Here is a 20,505-nt window from a genome sequence, read left to right on the forward strand (position 1 = left end):
CAAGGGCCTGAAAACCCAAATGTTTCCCATTTCACAATAGCTCCATGTAGTGTAAGATTTTTGCTGGAATACAGGAAACATGAAAGGCGTAACAGAAATCCAAAGGAAACGCTTACCACAGAACAACTGCGGAAATGCATGACCTTGAGACCTAACTAGACTAATTCTCTCAAGTTCCATGAGGTTTAAATCCTAAATAATGAGGAACTAAACTTGGCACTGAAAGGGTAGAAACTACTCTTCTGCACAAACAGCAGCTCTTCCTTCTGTGGAGCTCGCACACTGAGCAGAATCTGACTACACGCTCAGTCCTGTGTGCTCTCCCTGGGACCCTCCTTGCTGGATGTTTTCCTCACCCAAGGAGTATCCAACAGTACTTCAGACCTTGAGTTTATCCACAGGTACTTCAAACCAAGTTTCCGGAGTCACCAAGCACAGAACTCCAAGTCCCAACCACCCTAAAACCACCCAGTGCTGCAAGCAGAAGGTAACACCATCTCTCCAGGGCTCCAGGCCACACAGCCAAGTGCCTTCTTTACCAAACAAGAGGCTCTCCCAGGTGGCAAGCAAGAAGTCTCACCTTGCAGTCTGGTGAGCAGCAGCTGTATCACAGACAAAGCTTCTGTTCTTATGGACGTGTAACTTTTGTTTTCTGAGGGATTTAAAAAACAAACACAAAAAAAACCCACAACCACACTGAGAACCAAAGGCACATTAACTGTACAAAAAGCCGTCACCACTGTAGTCTCCAGACCACTCCTGTTAGCACAGCTCACTGAAGCTCATTTGTGCCGGCAGTCTGCACGGCTCCCCGGTTAGACACAGCTGAATGGCAGCAAGTGGCCAACTAGAGGCTGATGAGTCAGCTAAACCTTGTGCGTCTCCTCTGCCTCTACTGCAGTGCTTGCATGGGTTGAAAGGGAACAATGCTGGCCTAGCTGCAGCGTGATGACGCACAACTTGTGCGCTAACAGCCTGTTCTTTTGGTGAGTTGTAACGGCTATAAACCATCCAAATTTTAACAAGTAGCATTAAGTGAGGGTACTCTATGCCAAGAAGCACAAGCTTGACACAAAAAGTTATTTGGTCTCCTGAGGTAAAATCTTGCTTAGAGTCTCATTCCAGGAGGACTCATAGCTAAAAAGAAGCTTTCTCCAAAGGGGTCTCTGGATTGGTAGCCACATGTGGGTATGAGGAGACTTGGGACACTGTTACAGTCACAGGACAAGCAGAAACACTACCAAAGTAACGAAGAGCCCCACAACCATCAACATTACATAGGCAGCATTTACAGCCCCATGGGCACTTGGCCCAGGAAGAACACAAACTGCCTCAAAGCCTCCGAGCTTCATGCGCTAGCTGTCTGAGAAAATTTTGAGTCTTTCCAATGCATACGTATCCAAGAAGTCCGAACTGGAGCAGAAAGCTTGTGATTCATTAAATCAGTAACAGCTGGATTAGGTGGGGTCCATCTTCTGCATGCTGAAAATTACCATGCTTCCAATTTGCATACCTGAGAGGTTGCAGTTTGCTGTCTGCCTCTCCTTCCCCTTTCAGAACTCTTTTGCACCACACCAATTTACTTCTCTGTGCACAGCACCCTGCACAGTACTGTCCTGAACAGCTACTGCAACACCAGAATAACCACAGCGCAGTGCAAGGAAAAGCAAAATGTCATCTCTGAGAGCTTATGCTTATGCTGCACTCCCTATACCAGCCAACCCCCGCAGGAGGAATGTATTAATGAGCAATTAATTATCAACCACAAACCAGGAAAAGTCCATTTACCTAAAGAATGTGTGATAGACGAACAAGTTTCCAACAGTATTTCTGTCAAAGCCACAGGGTCTGACTGCTCCTCCTCAAACAGCATAAGCCTGCCAAATACAGAAACTCTGTCAGACATGCTGTATCACGGGCAGAAGTCAGCTTGACTTCCTCAAAAGAATCCAGCATCACCTTCAATTTCATTAAACAGTTTGAAGCAACAAAGAAAAGACACAAAGTGGATTGCAGAAAGGAGAATTACCCTTGAAAGTATATATTCATGGCTTGTAGCACTCCAAGCTGCACTTTCCACGTGCTGAGTTTCAGACGGTCACACATCAACTTGCAAAACTCTTGGCGATAGCAACCTACAGAAAAATAAGAATGCAATTGTGTTACTGTGGGGAAAGGCAAAGGGAAACACTTCCTGTTCTGTCTCCCAGGTGTTCCTTGTGCTCCTCCTCCAAGTGACATCAAGCTAGTCACTGCATACGACCAAGTCAACATCCTGCAATGAGGGACTCTGAAAGTCTCCATCACATCAACACTCTCCTTACAACCACTGGAAGATAAACAGCTGCACTACATATTCTGGCATGCTAGTAAAAGCAACGTATTTGGTTTTTTGGTGTTGGCTGTTGTTTTTTTTTCCCCAGAATACCCAGTTCCTCCACCTTCTAACAGCTTTAATGCAGACATAAATGTGAGCAGCAAAACTAGGCTGCTTTTGACTAAACAAGCCACCTCAGGCATTCTGCATGTCTCCATACACTCAGAACAGTTTGGTGAAGTGAATTTAAGACATTAAAGCAATTTCCCCAAGGATGGGCTACTCCGTGGGAAAGATGTTGAGGCAACTTTCTCACTGAAGATCTTGCAAGCTGCAGGCAGCAAGAACCTGCAGCTCCTCAAAATCTTCCTTACTCCTCACACCATCTCCAGGTCCCTCCCTCCTTCCCTTCTTAATTTTAAGAGGAAACAGTTTGAACTGAGAAAATTTGCTTTGCACACCATTAGCCGACTTACGCTGTGTCTCTGGGCTCCTTGGCCAAGCTTTGCCCAGGGTCTCGAAGGCACAGATCACGTACTCCATCTGCAGCTCCTTCTCCCTCATGTCCTCATCCTCTTCATCATGCTTTGGTAAACTCAAGCCCATGCTCTCCAGAGAGTTCTGCAGAGACCATGGGGGGCAGTGTGATTGACAGAAGGAGGATGGCAGGCTAGCCACACACTTCAGTGCATTTCAGTCTTCCCTTGCACTCTGTGCCCACCAGTCCTGTAACCTCTTGGTGCCTCCACACAGATGCAGCACAGGCTCCCCACAGCCACCGGCAGCTCTGGCGCTGCTGGCAGCCTGCAGAAGTGCACGGTAGGCTCTCTGGCCTTGCACCCAAACTATATTGCCTGTGCTATACCAGTCCCACTTGCAGAGCTGTGAAGCACTACTGATACTAAACAGAAGCACCCTAACACAGCTTCCTACAAGTCCCTTGCTGCCTGTAGAGCAGCCAGGAAATAACTTCCAATGCTGTATCAGAGCAGCACTGTACACCAGAGGAAGGGCTCTGCCTAGAGAACAGTTGGGCCAGTTCAGAATTTGGGCAGCACAGGTACAAGCCCTGATGGGGATCACCAACAGTCTTTCAGTTGCACCAGGGATCTAGCTGAGTGTGGGGCAGAAACCTGGCATGTGTCCAGCATCAGCTGGACTGTCACCACTTGGGTCTTTTGCACTGAAAGAGGGCAAACTCAAGAAACTGAACCGTCACCTTCTTTATCATGGGAAAGATGATATCTGCCAGCTCCTGGAACCGGTCTTCCTTGGTTGCCTGCAGCACCCCAGCCACACAGCGCAATGCCACCATCTTATACTTTAGATTCTCTTTCCGACATTCTTTCAGGACAGCCTGGACAATATCATTGACAGTGGGCTGGCCAGGCACCGACTTCTGCAGCTCTGCACTGAAACACGGCACACAGAAACTGTCAGACCTACATTAATCCCTTCCCAAACACCACTCTTCTCACAGATAGGAGGTAATTCCTGTGTCCAGGCGCAGGGCTTCCTACCAACAGTTACAGCAGAAGTTACACTCTCATGCTCTTCTTCGCTCTTACCCTGTCTGTTCTCCCTGTTTCTTTCCTGTCTTCCCTCATATGTTTCCGACGTACTTTCCCCCTCACTCTTCTATTTACCTCTCCCTATCTTTTCCCCTTTAAGGTGTCCATCCTTCCCCTTAGGCTCTTCTTTCTTCTTTGCAATTCTGGCCTCTCAGCACCCTCTTCCTTGCCCTACGTTACCTCTGCAGGTCTCTCAGAAGCATCGCTTGCCCCTCCCAGCTCTCACCAGTGACCCACATGTTGACAAGCAGAATGGAGAGAGACTCCTCACATGCCGATACAAGGTCAGGATGTGCTTTTCAGTCTCCCTAACACCAGACAGGCAACAACATTGTGCAACAACCTCCTTCTTTGAGATCTCACGTTCTGAGACTACCGCCTCTTTCAAGACACTTACTTGCATGCAGAGACGACACTGGCAATGGCCTTTAACAGCTCCTCCTGCAACAAGTAAAACAGATAGCACTGAGAAATGCTACACAGCCAAATGGCACAGTCCTGCTGTACAAGCAAAACCTTTGTACTCTGCTGTGAGAGGTAGTGGGGAAATATGCCTATGACAACCAGCCTAGAGAAGTAATGTCTGGCTCTCACCACTTCTGCTGTAGTGGACTTGGCTTTCCATCTGCAGTAAACTGGCAGCGGAAAGGAGCCTTGCGTCACCCCTGTGCAGCACAAGCTAGTACCCCTCAAGGCTAGAATATGGTGCAATGCAAGTAATCTAAGCAGGAACCCAACGACTAAAGCCACATGAACTCTATCTACTTATCCTCCGTGTCATTTTTATATCTGCTAAATGCAGGGCATAAGGCAGACTTCCTACACATGCTGCTCTGCAGCACAGAACATCGCATTTCCTGGCCCAAGGGCGGAGTGCTGCTGTTCACTGTGATCCACGAGGTGCCAGTCTCTTTTTTTACCTTCCCAGTCCAGGTTCTCCCTGGCAGGCCTTGCAGCAGGGCAGAGATAACTATTCCCAGATGTGGCGGTACAAGGGAGCCTGTCTGTTTGGCAATTGATGCCATGGCAGCTGCTCCCTGGGCTTTCATCTTCCAGGACTGGGACTGCAGAGCCTTCTGGGTAATGGCTATCAACTCCTGCATATACAGCCTGATGCCACCCTGAGTACCTGTGTGGCAAACAGAGAAACACCATAATGCTGCCACAAACCCAACAAAAATCTGATCTTATTTAAAAAAAGAGGCAAAAAGAAAAAGCAATTACAGATTTATCTTTTTTTATTTTGGCTATGAAACATATCAGCATGGCCTACTTCAGGCAAAGGGGTTAAGAATTCCTCTCAGGCTGATTTGGTTCTGTTTCCCAGGTGCTTCCAAAGAAAATCTTTAGCATACATCTAACCAAGAGCTCATCTCAGTCCTTCCATATGGCAGACACCAGACATTGTGTTAGCCTGTTTATAAGGAATATAATTTGTGGGGTTGTTTGTTTGATTGTTTTTGTTTTTTTTTTTTTTACGAGAACAGGTCACCAGTAAAACTTTTTGCAGCTCCTTTCTGAAGTTCCAGAAAAGTGATCTTGTCACTGAGGGACCAGATCCAAAATCAGGTCAGAGAAGGAGCCAGCAAAACCACTTCACCATGCACGCAGATTTTCCTCTACAAACAGACAGCATGGCAAAATAGCCCTTCTACAGCAGACTCATTCACTGAAGTTAAAGACACAGGCATCAGAGAGATCTCCACAGAAACCAAGGCCAAAGTCCCCAGTAACTTCAGAGTGTACAGCAGCCCATAAAGGCTTGCATAAAAATTTCCAAAGATGTCCAGCTATCTGCACCACAATCATGGCCACTACAGTGGCATTCAGTACCTCCCAGTCTTAAAATACTTCTGACTGTGTCTGTGTATCCCCAGCTATTAACACCCCCGTTATTATTTTAAATACTCGTAAAGAAGCTAGCGTGCCAAAACTCACACAGGATATCTTTAGCAAGGAAGAAAATGTAAACAAGCTTCCCAAATTTTTTACCATGAGAACTCTATTTCCAAAATGGATTTTCAGAAAGCATGGTATTTCTCCCTCCCTGCTTCCCAGAAAGCTTTCAGCACTCAGCACAACTTACCAGGTACATTTTCCTGCCAAACTTCAGTCCACAGAGTAGAATTCTCTTTGTCTCCTTTCTCTTCATCAGGAAACTCATGCATGCCAAGAAAAGCCAATGGCAGTACATGTTTGGCATGGTTCTTCACTACGTCTGGACTGTAGCGTCCCATTGCATGCACAGTTAAAGCACAGCCTGTTCTGTACACTGGCTCTGAAGGAGCAAAACAATCACACATTATGACTGGGAAGCAGGATTTGCCTTCAACAGCTTGGTCTGCCTCTTGAGAATCAAAGAAATGCAGTGTATTATATAACAATATGTGGGAATTAGCCAGTGAAACCAAGCACCACAATATAGCAATGTTTCTTTACTAGCTTCTGCTATCAACAGGAACTTTTTCTGCACTGTATTCTGTAGCTGAACGCCCCCAAAGCAACATACCTTCCTTCTCCATGTACCAACTGCTGAGTTTGTGCAGCAGCTTCTCAGTGCTACTGTCCCTGGAAGTCTGTAACAGGGAAGAGACTCAATTCACTCAAAAACTTCAAAAAAACCCCAACAACAAAAAACCTAAAACCATCTCAACCCCCTACTCACCCGGACTAGATGCCCCATAGCAAAGGCAAAAGACTTCTGTACCACGCTGTTGCGATCAGTCAGGCCAGTAAGTAAAGCACTCATAAGTTTGCCTGTTGGAAGAGACTTTGCTTTATCAGAAGTATCATGTTTTCATTGCTGTGGCAAGAATTACAACAGCCTGCATTTCATTAGATTGCCTGATTGTATGCCTTCTTACTTGTCACATACTTGTGGGGTCCTTACGTTTAAACAAGTGCATAGCACAACACAGCAAGCCTCAGTGGAGGCTAGCGTTTTGCCAGCCTCAGCCTGCACACCACGACTGCTCATATTCCTGAAAGGAAGCACCCCAGCTAATCATGCTTTCAGCTTTATTCCTATCTTGCAACAGAAAGGTGACCTTCTTTCTACTATCAAATCACAGTAAATTGTAAAGAGAAGACTGAGACACAGGGAAGAGACGTCCCTGTTTCTGTTCCTCCCATAGCTCCAGTTCAAGGAACAAGTGCTTATGGACAGCACTGCACTGACACAGGCATTGTTAGCCTGCTCCAAGGGAGTCTAGCGATATTTCTGCCTGTTCTTGCCGGGTGTTATTGAATTCTCTCAACTCCTTCCTCTGCCTCTTCCACCCTGATGAGGTATGTAACAGCCCCTGGACCTACCCCCTAGCATGCCAGTCTTATACGGACAAGACAACTTCAAACAGCTCTCCAAGGAAAATATGCATCTAAAGATCATTCCTGTGATAAAATCAAGGGCCAACAGGGAGGAAATACTACCTACAGAACATCAACAAAAAGCACTACTAAAACCTAACGCTAGAAACAAACCTTACCTGAATAAGGTGTTAAGTCCTGAGGACACTGTGTGGTTAATGACACAATTACACTGGCACAGCCTCCCTGGAAGATTGCGGGGAGGGGGGGGGGAAACAAAAAGGTAACATACAAGAATATTAGCCCCTGGCTATTACTGTCAATACTTGCTGCGGGGCTACATGCACTTGTATGACATGATCTAGGCCCACCTAGCCTCTGCCCTGATATCCCAGGAGCCACGGGCAGAAGCAGAAAACCAGTCTGTAACAAATGAGTAACAAGAATTGAATTAGGAAGTGAAAAAGTTACCGGGACCCACACCCAGGATAGATGGTCCTCAAAGACTTACAGCTATCAAGGGCAGCCTTCCCCACTGAAGTGTCACTGAGCCCAAGAGCCATATTGTGGCTAACAGGGGAGGTTAAGGCAGCACACGTTCAGAAAATCACAAGTATGACTCCAGTATGAATGAGCCCAAGCTGTCACTTTAAAAGAGACAGTCAAAAGAACCATATTTACATTGGCACTGCTCTGTGTTCCGTCTCCATTTCCAAATAGACTATTAAAGTCACAGACATACCTTTGTGCCAAGGCCTACTCCACTTTTGATCAGTTCACATAGCCGAGGAACCAGCTCACCCAGGACAGACACATCCAAATACTGCAAGCCCTAGAGAAAGGCAAGGGATAGCGTGGGGGGAAGAAAGAAAGACAGACAGAAAGAAAGAAAGTAAGTAAGAAAGGTAATGGTAGCAGACGTAAGCTGATCTACTTCCAGCTGAGGCATGCCTCAGTTCTGCAGGCTGGTCTCTTCAGGTGAGTCATGCAAGTTTGCTGCATGGTGGGAAAAAAGCACCACAAAGTGGCTTCCACCACATACAGATTCTCCGGTCCCACTCCTGTGCTGAGCTGACCCCGCTAAAATTATCATTTGCTGGAAATGACATCCTCCTGCACTCCAACTGTTCTGAAAGCAACACACCAGCAAGAACTCCTTCTGGGGAAGTAAAGAGATGCAAAGGTGTGCATGTCCAAGGACAAAAGCCAATATTTCCCCAACTTCCTGAAACCCTGAAGCATTAACACATCCAAATGAGACAATGAAATTAAACTAGTCAAGACAGTTTTTGAACAACTCAAGACAAACAAGCGGTATAAATGACATAAAGGTACAAAAAGGATGTTACTGGTATTGTTTCTAATCTCCCATGAATAAAATACCACTGGGTGAAACAGAAAGCCTCATGTTACCAGCACTCTGTGAAGCGCTGCTGTTAGGGGTAGGGGGAGATCCATCCTTGCAAATTCAAGCGTCACAAACAAACTGAAGGTAAGCCTCTCCTAGCTTCAGAAGTCCTATCATCTGTCACTTCTCCCTCCTGCACTGGTATGGTGAAGAGAATTAGATCATTATATATTGATTATATATTTATGATATATGATATATTTTTTACATATATATATATGGGGAAGGGAAGATTATATCATATAATCTCCCAGCCAGCCCCAGAATATACAGGAATAGAGAGAATGTTGCTCATAAGCCAGGACATCTTCATGCTACTCCGTCCTGTTTCTCTTCTCCTCCAGGAAGCACAGCCACCTCCTGCAGGTCTGGCAGAGGCAAGGCATGGCCTGGGAGGAGGGACAGCAGCAGCTGCTGCAGCCTGATGCGTGGCAGTGAGTACGCTTTTTCATGGAGCCTTCCATTCCTAGCTGCTTTACACACTATTTATAGAGAGCACTCCACCTGACACCAGAACTCAGCTCCACATGCTGCTATGTACAAGAAGGCTTGCTGTTGATAATGTTCCATAAGCACAAGAAAGAAAGAATAGCTCTGGTGGCTATGCTTCTCCTAAAGCTCAATGCTCACACACCCAGCCTGCTCACATGTGCCTCGCTGTGTGCAGTGCCTGAGCAGAAAGGTGAGTTTTCTTTGGGAAGGGACAGGCTCTTACAGAGGGCAGAGCGCTCTGCCAAGACAGACCCTACAGCACAGTGTCTGCGCATCAGCAACTCCTCCTCCAGCAGCAGGAAACTATGGTGCCAAACACCAGCTCCTGACAGTGCTTGCAGTATGCCTTCTTTATCAGAGCAGACAGGTCTTGAGGTGGAGAAATAATCCCTCCAACTCCAAATGGAGCCAAGGTTATTCACAACTGATCTGAGGAGTAAGTTGTGGTGACAGGATGAAGGAAGTCAGAACATGAAAAAGAAGGTGGACATCTCCATGGAAATGTGATGATAAAATGAACCCTGAAGAAGTATTCTGTAAAGTTCCCACTTCGATTCATCTCCTACAACATACCTTACACTGGAACCCTTCTGAATCAAGTACTTACCATGTTAATGGTTTCCATCATAGGAGATGACTTGACAGCACTAAGTCTGGCACTATCCATTGCAGTCTAAAAAAAAGAAAAAAAATAAAAAGGAAAAAACCAAAACCAAGTGTAAACTCAACATAAAAATAGCAAAAAGGGCATAATCTGTAAGTTACCACCTCACGTACTCAACCCAAAATACATTCCTGATGCACACAGACAGAAAATAATTATGTGTACAGACTATGAGTGTCTCCTTTCCAGAGCCAGACGAATGTTCTAGCTGGAGTACATAAGCTAAACCATGTACTCCTGACATCATGGAAAGGAAAAAAAAAAAAAGAAAAGAAGGCGGCAAAAAAAGAAAAAAGGGGAGGGGGGGAGGAAAATTTCCTCTCTGACCTCCTGGTCACTCCTTTCTCATTGGCAAAGGACTGAGTTTGCAGAAGATGGAGTCCCTCCCCACAATGAAATTAGCTATATTTGCTTCTGAACAGTGGGTTTCAGTCACTTTCCTAGAAGACCACTACTGATTAATAAGTTTCTTTGAGACAGATTAATGGACACCGTGCTGACAACGTCCACCTCCAGCCCACAGTACTATGGCACACCTTCTAACTTGTGTTGTGAGTTTTGCAGTTATCCCCCTGTGTAAACCAGAAAGGTTTGACAGTACAGTTATACTGCAGATAATTATTAGAGACTCTCTTCACCTGTTTCACAGTTGTATATGGTGTTGACATTTAACAACGGGTCTTACTAAGATTGCTCTTCAATTTCTGAAATATGTGGTGGTCTAGTGAATAAAAAAACAACCCTAACTCTTCAAAAAATCCCCACATTTATCCAGTCATATTCCAATGATGAAACTTTTTTTAATAACTTACTAGCTACTTCTCTCTGCATCTTTGAACACCTCTCAACCAAATCTGCTATTTTTCTGTTCACTGAATGAAGCTTAAATCTTTGTTATTTTTGTTCTGATGGTACTTTCTCATTATAATTGCACTTACCTTCTCCTGATCTGTTGCACAAAGACTCAAATAATTAAGGACCTGAGGCTCCAGCACACTCAAGGATTCCAGCAGGGCTGGGATAAGTTTTGGTGCATGAGGTTTCAGCATAGACCCAGCACTTTTACTGATCTTCACAAGAGTGTTAATGCTGGAAAAAGATCAAAAGGAAGGTCAACAGAGAAGCACACAGACTTAGCTGAAAAACCTCTCTGGTGTACTGTAATCCAGTACCAACAAGGCCAATCCAAACCTGAGAGACACCAAGATGAATCTACCTGCAAACACAAATCTGTGTATTTCTCTGCTTAAGCAAAATCATACCCTAGCCCTGAGCTTCCAACTGATGCTATGCTTTGCACAGAGGCTGTTTACTTTGGCCAGGGTATCACAAAGAGAATGGGCAAAGAGGCAGTACTATAGACAGACACAGGAAGAAATAACCCATCTTCATGTTTTAAAAAAGCTCTGGGCACAGTCACCCCAGAGGCATCCATTGTCTCTGCCCAAGAAAAATACTACAATCATCTGTTCAAATCTCACTTGTCAGCTTCAGACTGACCACATCTCTCAGGCTTCATTTTGACGAAGGGTTTTCAGATCTTCAAAAGGGATGAAAAATTCAAGGAATATTCACTATAATTTGTTAGAAGCTTTCTCACCTTCCTGGATAATCATGTACAATAAAATAAAATTATTTTTTTGCAAACATCAACTACACTCCAGGTCTGAATTTTCCAGCTTTTCTGTCCTTCAAGCAAATGAAGGAATAAACAGGGTTACAAAGTGACAAGTCCCAACACATTAAGGGACATCCAATGGTTACAAGACATAAAATGTATTTGAACAGTGAGACTAAATGCAGCCACCTCTGGGGTGTGAACTGTCCTTACTCACAACCAGTCATGAAGTAAGACCTGGCAGTTTCAAGAACTGTGATGGGATTTTCTGTTTACAGGCAGGTGAGGTATGCTGGTCCTGAAGGACAGCTTCATGCACAGCAAATCAGAACAACTTCCTGCTGGAAACTCAATCTGGGCTTTTGCAGAGAGGCCAGATACTCCCAAAAAATAGGCAGAGTTCCCAGGGCGGGGGGTTTGAACTCTGTGAGAAGAGGACTCAGCTGGAAAGCTGTTTTGGGGAGAGATATGTCACTTCAAACATAAAGAACTTTCTGCAACTCAGGTGAACAAGCTGGGTCTCCCGGGGACAAATCATGACACAAGTCCCAGGCAACACACATGATGCAAAACTAACCTGAGAGATCGGACTTCAGCAACTGTGCTTACTATTCCTTTGCCTAGGAGGCAAGGGAGCAATACAGCTATCGTCTTCTGACCTGCTGCTCCTTTAGAGGGATCACACATTTTCACACAGACCTGGGGACAGGTGAGAATCAGCGTTGCAGTTATATACAAACCCCCTGCTCAAATTACATTAAAGCACATTCTCTGTCACACAGAAGACAGGAGCAGCTGCTCACAGCCAAACCCAGGCTCTGTTAAGACCTTCATTATCCTCTCCAGGAGGTACTTAAGCCCTAAGCCACATCCCTGAAAGGAGTTTCAGCTATGGTCAGCTTCCAGAAAAGACAAAAATTCAGACCCTAGCAGGCCCTGGTCTGCATCTGGATGAAGAGAAGGACCAAAGGACCTCTCAGTTGAGGGACAGCCTATCTCAGCCACACGGATTCAATCATTACATGAGGCAGAGCAGCAAGTCTCAGATCAGAACAGATTCTGCAATTGCAACAAAATTTTTGGACCAGATCGCAATTTTTGCCATTGAAATGTCATGCTGCATGCACTGTGAAGGCTGTGATTTTAAAGACAGCTCTTAAGACCTATTTCCATTTCCACTAATAAGACTTTTTGAGAGGAATACCAGACACAGTATTAAGCGGTATGTGTACTACACCCAAAGAATCTTGTGTTAGTAACAGCCCTGGTAAGTGAAGTCCAGTCAGATCACTTTGTTTCACAGCAGTGAGGTTCCATAACTTAGTCAACTAGATCAGTTGAGCTTGATCAACTGTTAGAAGTTACAGGAAGTTTCCTTAAATCCCACCCCCAACTGGGGAAAAAAAAAAAAGGACATCGGGGGGAAAACCCCCCCAGCACCCCAGTTCACTATATCCCTCCTTCGGTTGTATAGAACTTAACATTGCACTACCCTCAAGCAGCAGAACTTCACCAGCATCAACAGAAGTACTGAGCAGTATGTGGTCAAGCTATTATGATTGCTTTCAAGGGGGCTGCCCTGTTTATCACAACCCCTCCTTGTACTACAGATCTTTTCCAGACAACAGTCCATGGTGAACAGGTCAGTCCTGCAGATATGGTAGTGAACGATTACCTGACATCAAAACCACACACATCTCCACGCTCAAATGACAAAATTAGTGTTTTACCTTGCTTAAAGTTTTTAGGGCTAGTTCTGCTGCCTTTCGCACAGTCTCCTAAAAAAGAAATCAACAATCCATTGTTGCTATTTTTAAATCTTCTGTAGAATGATTCATATTAACTGGTAAGTATAACACTAGTACTGACAAGGTTATATTCATGGCCAATACTTAATATGATACCTTTCAAAGAAATTTTTGCTTTGGTCCATTGGAGTATCTGGTCTAGTCAAATACATAAACAAACCTGCCTGACACTGCCAGGTTCTCTGAGCTTCTGTTCACATTTGTGCCTGTGATAATATTTTATTGGTTGTCCTTTTCAAAACAAAAGGACACACCAACAAAAAACCCACAAAAAAAGCCAAACAAATATCAAAACCCCGAAACAACCCCCCAGAAAACAATGGAACTTTCTACTGCAAAAAGTAGTATACCATGCTCTGGGTTTGCTTTACCCACTCCTCAGTATAATGCCTGTTGCTTAGTGATGCTGTAGTGAACTGAATGTCTAGGACTAGAGAAAGATGGACTAAAAGTAAACAGTAAAATCAGTGCAGCTGTGGTGGCACATGACACCACCACCAATTAGACTCTTTACCTGTATTGATGAATTAAGCTGTATCTACCAATACAGCTAGATCGCAGTTACTGGGTACTGAAACACAATCACCTGGACTGGTAATGTCTTAGGGTGTTCTTGGAAAAAATCTGGCCTGCCACAAGTACACTTTCCCAAACAATTTCAAGCAAAATTCAGGAATTAGACCCTTCCCAAAAGGCAGTCTGCAGGTGGTTACTCTGTTCTGCAGGCTAATACAGCCTAAGGAAAAACTGCTCAGTTGGTTCCAGTTCCCAGGCACATTTCTGAACACACTAAATCTACTAGTATGGAAGCAACTTCCTGGTACACAGTACACTTTGGAAAACAGCTCAGCTTTTGCTTAAGCTTGACCAGGGAAGTCTGGATTCAGCAAAAATGCAGCTTGGAAAGACCTGACAATTCTGACTTTGTATATGCAAGATATTTAAGCACAAAAGCAGCCCAAAATAAGTGTTTCTAAACTTGAGAGTTAAGCAAATACTTAGGAATTCTTGTATATTCACGAAAAATGCTGAACCATCAAGAATAAACACGGTACAAATGAAAACCAACACTTAAAAATGTGAGAAACATATACAAATAATTCCCAACGTGGCATGGAGATTTTAACTGCAAGAGGCTTTCAATTTCTAGTCTGATTAATACCCAAAATTCCCACTGGCTTCGACTTTATTTCTCACAGAATCTCTCTTTAAACACCTCAGAGCTTGATCACTGTATTTTCTGTTGAAGATTCCTGTTCAATTGTCAGTTCCATTACCTTAATGTCATCTTGCACTCTGAATAGGATTTCCCAGATCTCTGGAAGCTTGTCTATGATGTCATCCAAAGGTCTTCCTCTTAGTAAGTCATTCAGTGCCAGACAGCTGCAAACAAGGAATTTTCTTTCTTTCATATGGTGTACTTATTTGATACAGGTGTATATAGATACATTTATAAATGTAAGCAAGTGGTTAAAAAAAACCCCAAGAATATTTCACATTCCTTATTTTCCTCAAATCCTCAACCTACTCTGTCATAAGAACATCTCCTTTAGCAGAGGAAAAAAGATGTTTAGCCAGTCAGGTGAAATCTGAAACAGGTGACAGCAAGTGAGAAAGCAATCTTCACCACAGCAGCCTATGCAAACATTCCAGTTACAAAATTGTTTCCGATTTCTTTTTTATAAGTATAGGATAAGAACAAAACAAAATGGTCTAAAGTCTAGAACTGAAACTAAAATGAAGTTTCCAATACAGCGTAACTACAAACCACTATAAACAAAAAGCTTTATTAAAAATACTATACCAACTGGCATCCTGCTGCCAAGTATGTATTTAGCCAGACTGCCAAGATTTTCTAACATTAAGCAATATTTCAGGTCCAAGAATATGCAAGAACTTTGCAACCAAAAATCTCCTCCTTCAGAGAATGTTGTTTAGTATCATGCTCAAGCTACATGCAAAAAAAAATTTCAGGCTCAACGAAGCAAACAGCTTCAAGATTGTACCACATTTCAAGTGCAGACTACAAGACTGGGCTCTATCCTGATGAAAGGATGTGTTCTCTTCCCCCCCTCAACTTCTTCAGGTTAACAAGTTTATGGTGAAAAAGAGAAAAGAAAGTTTGAAGAAAAATCTGTTACTTTTCCTAGCAATACCTGGATTCCCTGATCCTCCACAGACTGCTGGTTAGGTTACTGATCAAATCCTCAAGAATTTCCTTCATGTACTTATCAACCTATTATTAAAAAAAAGGAAAAATCATGAAACAAACATGAGTCATGCATCCTCATTCTGTATTTTGGGTGCGGGGCAGGGGGTGGGGTAGAAGATAAAAAAAAAAAAAAAAAAGATCCTTTTGGACAAACAACCTGCCTTCAGTCACAGCAGGTGAACTAATGCTTGCCAGAGCTTACCCAATGCAAACTTACTCTGACTTTGCTTTAGACACTTTCTCTGCACTGCTTCAGGGCTTAATGCTGTGACATAGATGACAAGAAAAGAGTTCTTTCCCAGCTGAACTGTTTAGAAGCAGCACAAAACACACATTTACAGGAGAAGCAGCTGCACTCTGATGAGGTATCAGAGCAGATGACTTCATCCTAAGATCAGCTTTGCTAGGAGAAAAGATCTGCAAACCCAGTTCCAGGCCTTTCACAGCAAAAGCAAGGACACCTCACAAAAACCACTTATTTCTGAAATTTGTCTAGGAGAAATTTCCCTCAGACTGATGGAACAGCTTCTTCCCATGGGTTTCCTCCCACTTAAAAACTGAGGAACCATACTTAGATGCTCTTGCTCTAGGAAGCACATCTTAGGCCACAAGGATTCCTGGAAGAGCTTCTCATAAGCAATGTCAAAGCAATATCAAAGGGTGGAAAGACTCCCTTAAAGTAAAGTAAACCATGAACTCTTAACACTGGCTGTACAAACAACGTCTGCGATATGCTTTCACATGTAAGGGGCAGTACAAAACCTGTGCACACACCCCAGCTCACACATGGATTCAAGCACCTCTTTCTCTGTAGGACAATACTTCCCCCCTTCCTGCACAGCCCCTCCTTTCACAAGATGCAACCGTCCCACAAGGATCTTTGAGATGCTGCTGGCTAGCAGCAAACCCACCGCTATGCACTTCGCTGTTCACTCACCATTGACTTGTCCATGACCAAGGCATTCCAAATACTGGTCATTGCCTGTCGAATGCCCAGGTTGGGGTCAAACTGGTAACGGTAGAGCCGGGGAAGAAGCTGGGGCAAAAATGGAGCTAGCTGTTCTCCAGCCTTGGCAGCTATCACATTGAAACCAAAAGCTGCTCCCTGAAATGATGACAAAGGAGTATTTTTTGAAACAATCTAATCACTCACTCAGTTACTGCACCTGAGCACACCAGTCAGTGGCAAAGTTGATTGATACAGTTTAGATTTAGACTAAACCAAAAGGGCTGGAATGGTACCAGAATTACACCCACCCATCAGCACTACAGTACCACAGTGTTCTCAAGCATACAAACACACTCAGCAGACAACACAATACTTCAAAACTTCTTTCTCTTCAACCTTCATTTCAAGATACTGATTGACTCCCTTTGCAAAATTGGTGGTGAAGAATTAAAACTATCAAGACTTGAATATACTCTTCTGAAAGATTCTTTCTCCGTAAAACTGGTGAGGGTGGGCCACCGCTTCCCTACAACTCTGCTGTATTTAGAACAACTTAGGAACTGAGAAGCTAAGACAACTTTACCTTACCTCTACAACCTGAAACTTCTGTGGATTATCATTTTGCATCTGTTCATATTTACTTTTAAAACGCAAGTACTCTTCCATACTCTTTTCTTTCTCCAACACTGTCAATCCCACTGTCAATTGTAACACAGTGGAACTGATGCTTGCCTGTGAAGTCCCTTGGGATTTGGGAGGACAGCCCAATAAGAAATTGTAGTGCAGTGACAGCCTCTAATGACTTCATGTCAGTGTCAAAAGCTGCCACTCAAAACCCCATGCTAGGGATTTCACAGTACAGGATGTGCTGTCTGGGTTAGTCTAGAAAAGGAAGACTAATAAAGACACTCTCAGTTAGGACCACTGCTGTGATGAGCAAGAGGCTGCAGAAAATAGAAGGAAAAGGGAGGCATCATCTGCAAGGCCCTGAAAGGCCTGCTCTGCTTAGCTCTTGTGTGGAGGCTTGGAGCAGAGACTTCCAGATGCCCCTTTCAACTTGCATGATTCTGAAAATTCCTGAAATGCTAAAGCTCAACCTGCAGTTGCTGAGTGGATTTTCTTGACTCATCCTGACTGCTGCAATTCCACAAGGGTCAGGAACCTAACCATGCTCCTGTCCTTCTCAGTTCCCAGGCAAAGAGCGGGAAGTCTTGAGAAGCATGCCGATTTGTCACACTCTGGATGAAACTTAACGCTGGGGCTTGTTTTTTGCATTAGGTGGTGTTGCCAGACTTAAAATCTCAGGTAGCAAGGAGGAAAGAGCGTGAAAGGTGCAGTATAGTAGGTGCAGCTACTTGGTTCTTCTGCATGAAAGCACTCAAAAGGTGCTCTGCCTGCTCCCAGGGTCACAACCAGTTTTCCATGCTTATCTAAAGCCAGTGAACAAGTTCCCGAGTTAAGCTCTGAGAAGTATACCTGAATCTTCAAATTTATGATGTGACTTTTTTTGGCAGGATGTGGATCCTGTACTATTTTGGCTTTGCTAGAGTTCCTAGTAGCTTTAAAATACCAAGACCCAGTTAAAAAAGAGTACTTCTGGCAGCAGTGATTTAACTGGTATATTGTCAACCGGCTTAGCAACAAGTTCCTATGCTGAATACTTTTTGCTCTGCCTTTTTACATAACAAAAGTCACCTTCTCTAGCATCTGAAAACTCATCCTGTTTTGAAAATATTACCTCGCTGTTTGAACATGTCAAGACCTGGCCTCTAAGCACACTCAAAAGTAAAGGGAAAGGATCACAGTTGATTCAGAGAGTAATGTAGAATGATATGAACCCTACGATACCAATGTTTTGTTGTAAGAATTTCAAGCAATCCTAAATCTGTTTTTCAGGCTGATAAATTTCCATTGAACCTAACATCAAAGCCTTCACAAGCAGTTACCCACAGATCCCATAACCAGAGATAGAGAAATGCAGTTATTGTTTCCAGAGTTCATGGTGGGAATGGAAGTGGTATGAAAGCAGCAAATTACCTTCCGAGAATTCCACATGGCATGATGGTTGGCCAGGTTCATGAATTTGTACACCAGGTCTGGTTGATTGAGATCACTAGCCAGAGAACAAAGCTCCTTGTAGGTAGACAGGCCTTGACTTTGGAAAACAGAAGTGAGATCAGTGTTACTATGTTTAGCTACACAAGTGCCATAATAGCTAAAACTATAGTCAAACCACAGACTAAAGCAGAGATAAATGAATACCCTATCTGTATCACAAGAAAATAGTTAACGGTAACTTAAAGAACAAGAAGGAACAAAAAGCTCAGGAAGCCGTTTTATCAGCACTGATTGTGCGTCTGTCACTGAGACTGCCAGTAAACTTACCCATCTGGGGTTTTGCTCAGGCCACCCTGAAACACCACAGTTTCTCCAGTCATCTCATGTTTGGCTCTGGTAGAAAAGAGGTCCAGAATTAGCTTTACCAAACTCTGCCCCTGAATGGACCACACTACAGAACAGAAAGTTAATTTGGTTTGCTTTATTAACTCAGCAATTTCCCATTCCTTCAGCTCAAATCCCACAAAAACCATATAGGTGTGAAACCACACAAGCTGCAAGGAATCTCATTAACCCGTATCATGTGTAATATTAAGGAAATGCTGCAGAAAGTGAAGGTTCTGCTGTGCAGTCAAAAAGTAAAAAGTCAAAACGTGAAAGGATGGCTTTTTATTTCTGCTCACACACAACCCATATAATGGTTTGCAATTCTCTACTTCAAAATGAAAAAAATCCAATTTCCATTCATCTAATCTCTTTCAGTTTACCATCGCTGGATCCCCACACTCCCAGCCTAGGTTTTTGTCATTCACAGTGGCCACACTCATACAAGATTAGACAGGAGTAGGCTGTTAGAAGAACATTTCCAGCACCCATGAACATAATTACTAGCCAGGAGTCCTGCAGGACCAGCATTGTTTGCAGTGAAGCAGACAAGCAACCATTAAACAAGAATTCCTCGGCAAAAGGTACATTTTGGGCACAAGCAAGTCCCTGCTTCTGCAACATTCACACTGTGCAGAGTTGCTGCAAGTGGTCATTGTCTTTTGCAATTACACAATGCAGCAAGTAGGAAATCTAACCCAACCCCAACTGATCTGAACTGCCTGAACCAGGAAAGAACCATTATTTTGAAGCTTTGTTGAATGAAACAAAATCAGAACAATTTCAGTTACTACAAACTAAGCTGAATTAAGAAATGTCCCAGTTTACCCACTGGGAATATACACATGTTGGCTTGCCCCTGGCCACAAGACATCTCTTTCCACACGCAAGAGAGGTACACTTTTGTTGCCATCAGACACATAGCTCAGAGTACTCCCTCACTGTACCTTTTCCCAGTCATAAGTGTATCAACAAGTGTGGTGACTAGCTCTTGCTGATCCTGTTCACTTCCTAGTTCATATATCAGTCCAAGACCTTTTGAAGCAACATCTTGACTAAGCTCTGCAAGAAATTTTACAAAGTAAAATTAAATACAAGCATGTAATAAAGTAACATACAAATTTCAAAAATAAGTCCCTACCAAAAGATCTCTGTGCTGCAGTTCACAACTCTCCGTTTCAGACAAGATCTAGTCTGGCAAGACACCAGCTTTGAATTCTGAAACAGCTATTTGTTTTGAAAGCATACCGCCATCATTCCAGGTGACACCTTCATATTAATATTGTCAGTGCAGGTTTTAAAATAGCAGAGATAGTTCCAAGAGTCCTAAGTATTCTGACACACTGCTGGCCCCTGAAGTCCAGCAGAGTTAATAGTAATACTCTCTTCAACTTCAGTGAGCTTTGGATAGGCTGCCACACGCCACCCTTTCCAGCAGCTGCAATGGGGAGAACTACCAGCCAAAATCTGGTAGCTTAAAGATGGCTTAGAGTTCCTGTCCATGCAGAACTCTGTTATGCATCCTGCTGCTCAAAGCAGACCAGAAGCAGCACCACTGAACAGCTTCTGTCATTGCAGTCTGAAAGGGCAAATGCAGAAAAAGATTTGTGCATGGTTAGCAAAGAACAGAAAAAAGCTGTGCTTCTTATGACTACATGTGATGTCTAGAAATCATTCCTATTATATCAGAAATAGGATGTTGCTACAGTCACCTTTTA

At 43.7% G+C, this 20,505-nt stretch overlaps 1 protein-coding gene across 3 annotated transcripts in view; it reads right to left on the reverse strand.

Annotated features, from left to right (window-relative positions):
- ECPAS (Ecm29 proteasome adaptor and scaffold) overlaps nt 1-20,505 on the reverse strand; it is a 64,663-nt gene that overhangs the window by 3,782 nt on the left and 40,376 nt on the right. For all 3 annotated transcript variants that reach the window (XM_080371821.1, XM_080371820.1, XM_080371822.1), the window contains exons 27-48: nt 19,735-19,849; nt 18,731-18,796; nt 18,383-18,500; nt 16,334-16,501; nt 15,341-15,420; nt 14,462-14,567; nt 13,107-13,154; nt 11,954-12,075; nt 10,697-10,847; nt 9,702-9,767; nt 7,937-8,026; nt 7,374-7,440; nt 6,554-6,645; nt 6,398-6,464; nt 5,975-6,166; nt 4,809-5,017; nt 4,286-4,329; nt 3,537-3,729; nt 2,794-2,938; nt 2,030-2,135; nt 1,789-1,877; nt 581-652 (exon numbers count right to left, since the gene is read on the reverse strand). In XM_080371821.1, coding sequence (XP_080227947.1) covers nt 581-652; nt 1,789-1,877; nt 2,030-2,135; nt 2,794-2,938; nt 3,537-3,729; nt 4,286-4,329; nt 4,809-5,017; nt 5,975-6,166; nt 6,398-6,464; nt 6,554-6,645; nt 7,374-7,440; nt 7,937-8,026; nt 9,702-9,767; nt 10,697-10,847; nt 11,954-12,075; nt 13,107-13,154; nt 14,462-14,567; nt 15,341-15,420; nt 16,334-16,501; nt 18,383-18,500; nt 18,731-18,796; nt 19,735-19,849 — 2,406 coding nt within the window. The remainder of the gene's footprint in view (nt 1-580; nt 653-1,788; nt 1,878-2,029; nt 2,136-2,793; nt 2,939-3,536; nt 3,730-4,285; nt 4,330-4,808; nt 5,018-5,974; nt 6,167-6,397; nt 6,465-6,553; nt 6,646-7,373; nt 7,441-7,936; nt 8,027-9,701; nt 9,768-10,696; nt 10,848-11,953; nt 12,076-13,106; nt 13,155-14,461; nt 14,568-15,340; nt 15,421-16,333; nt 16,502-18,382; nt 18,501-18,730; nt 18,797-19,734; nt 19,850-20,505) is intronic.

The sequence above is a fragment of the Falco punctatus genome (genome assembly GCF_963210335.1).
Source record: "Falco punctatus genome assembly, chromosome: Z".
NCBI lineage: Eukaryota > Metazoa > Chordata > Aves > Falconiformes > Falconidae > Falco > Falco punctatus.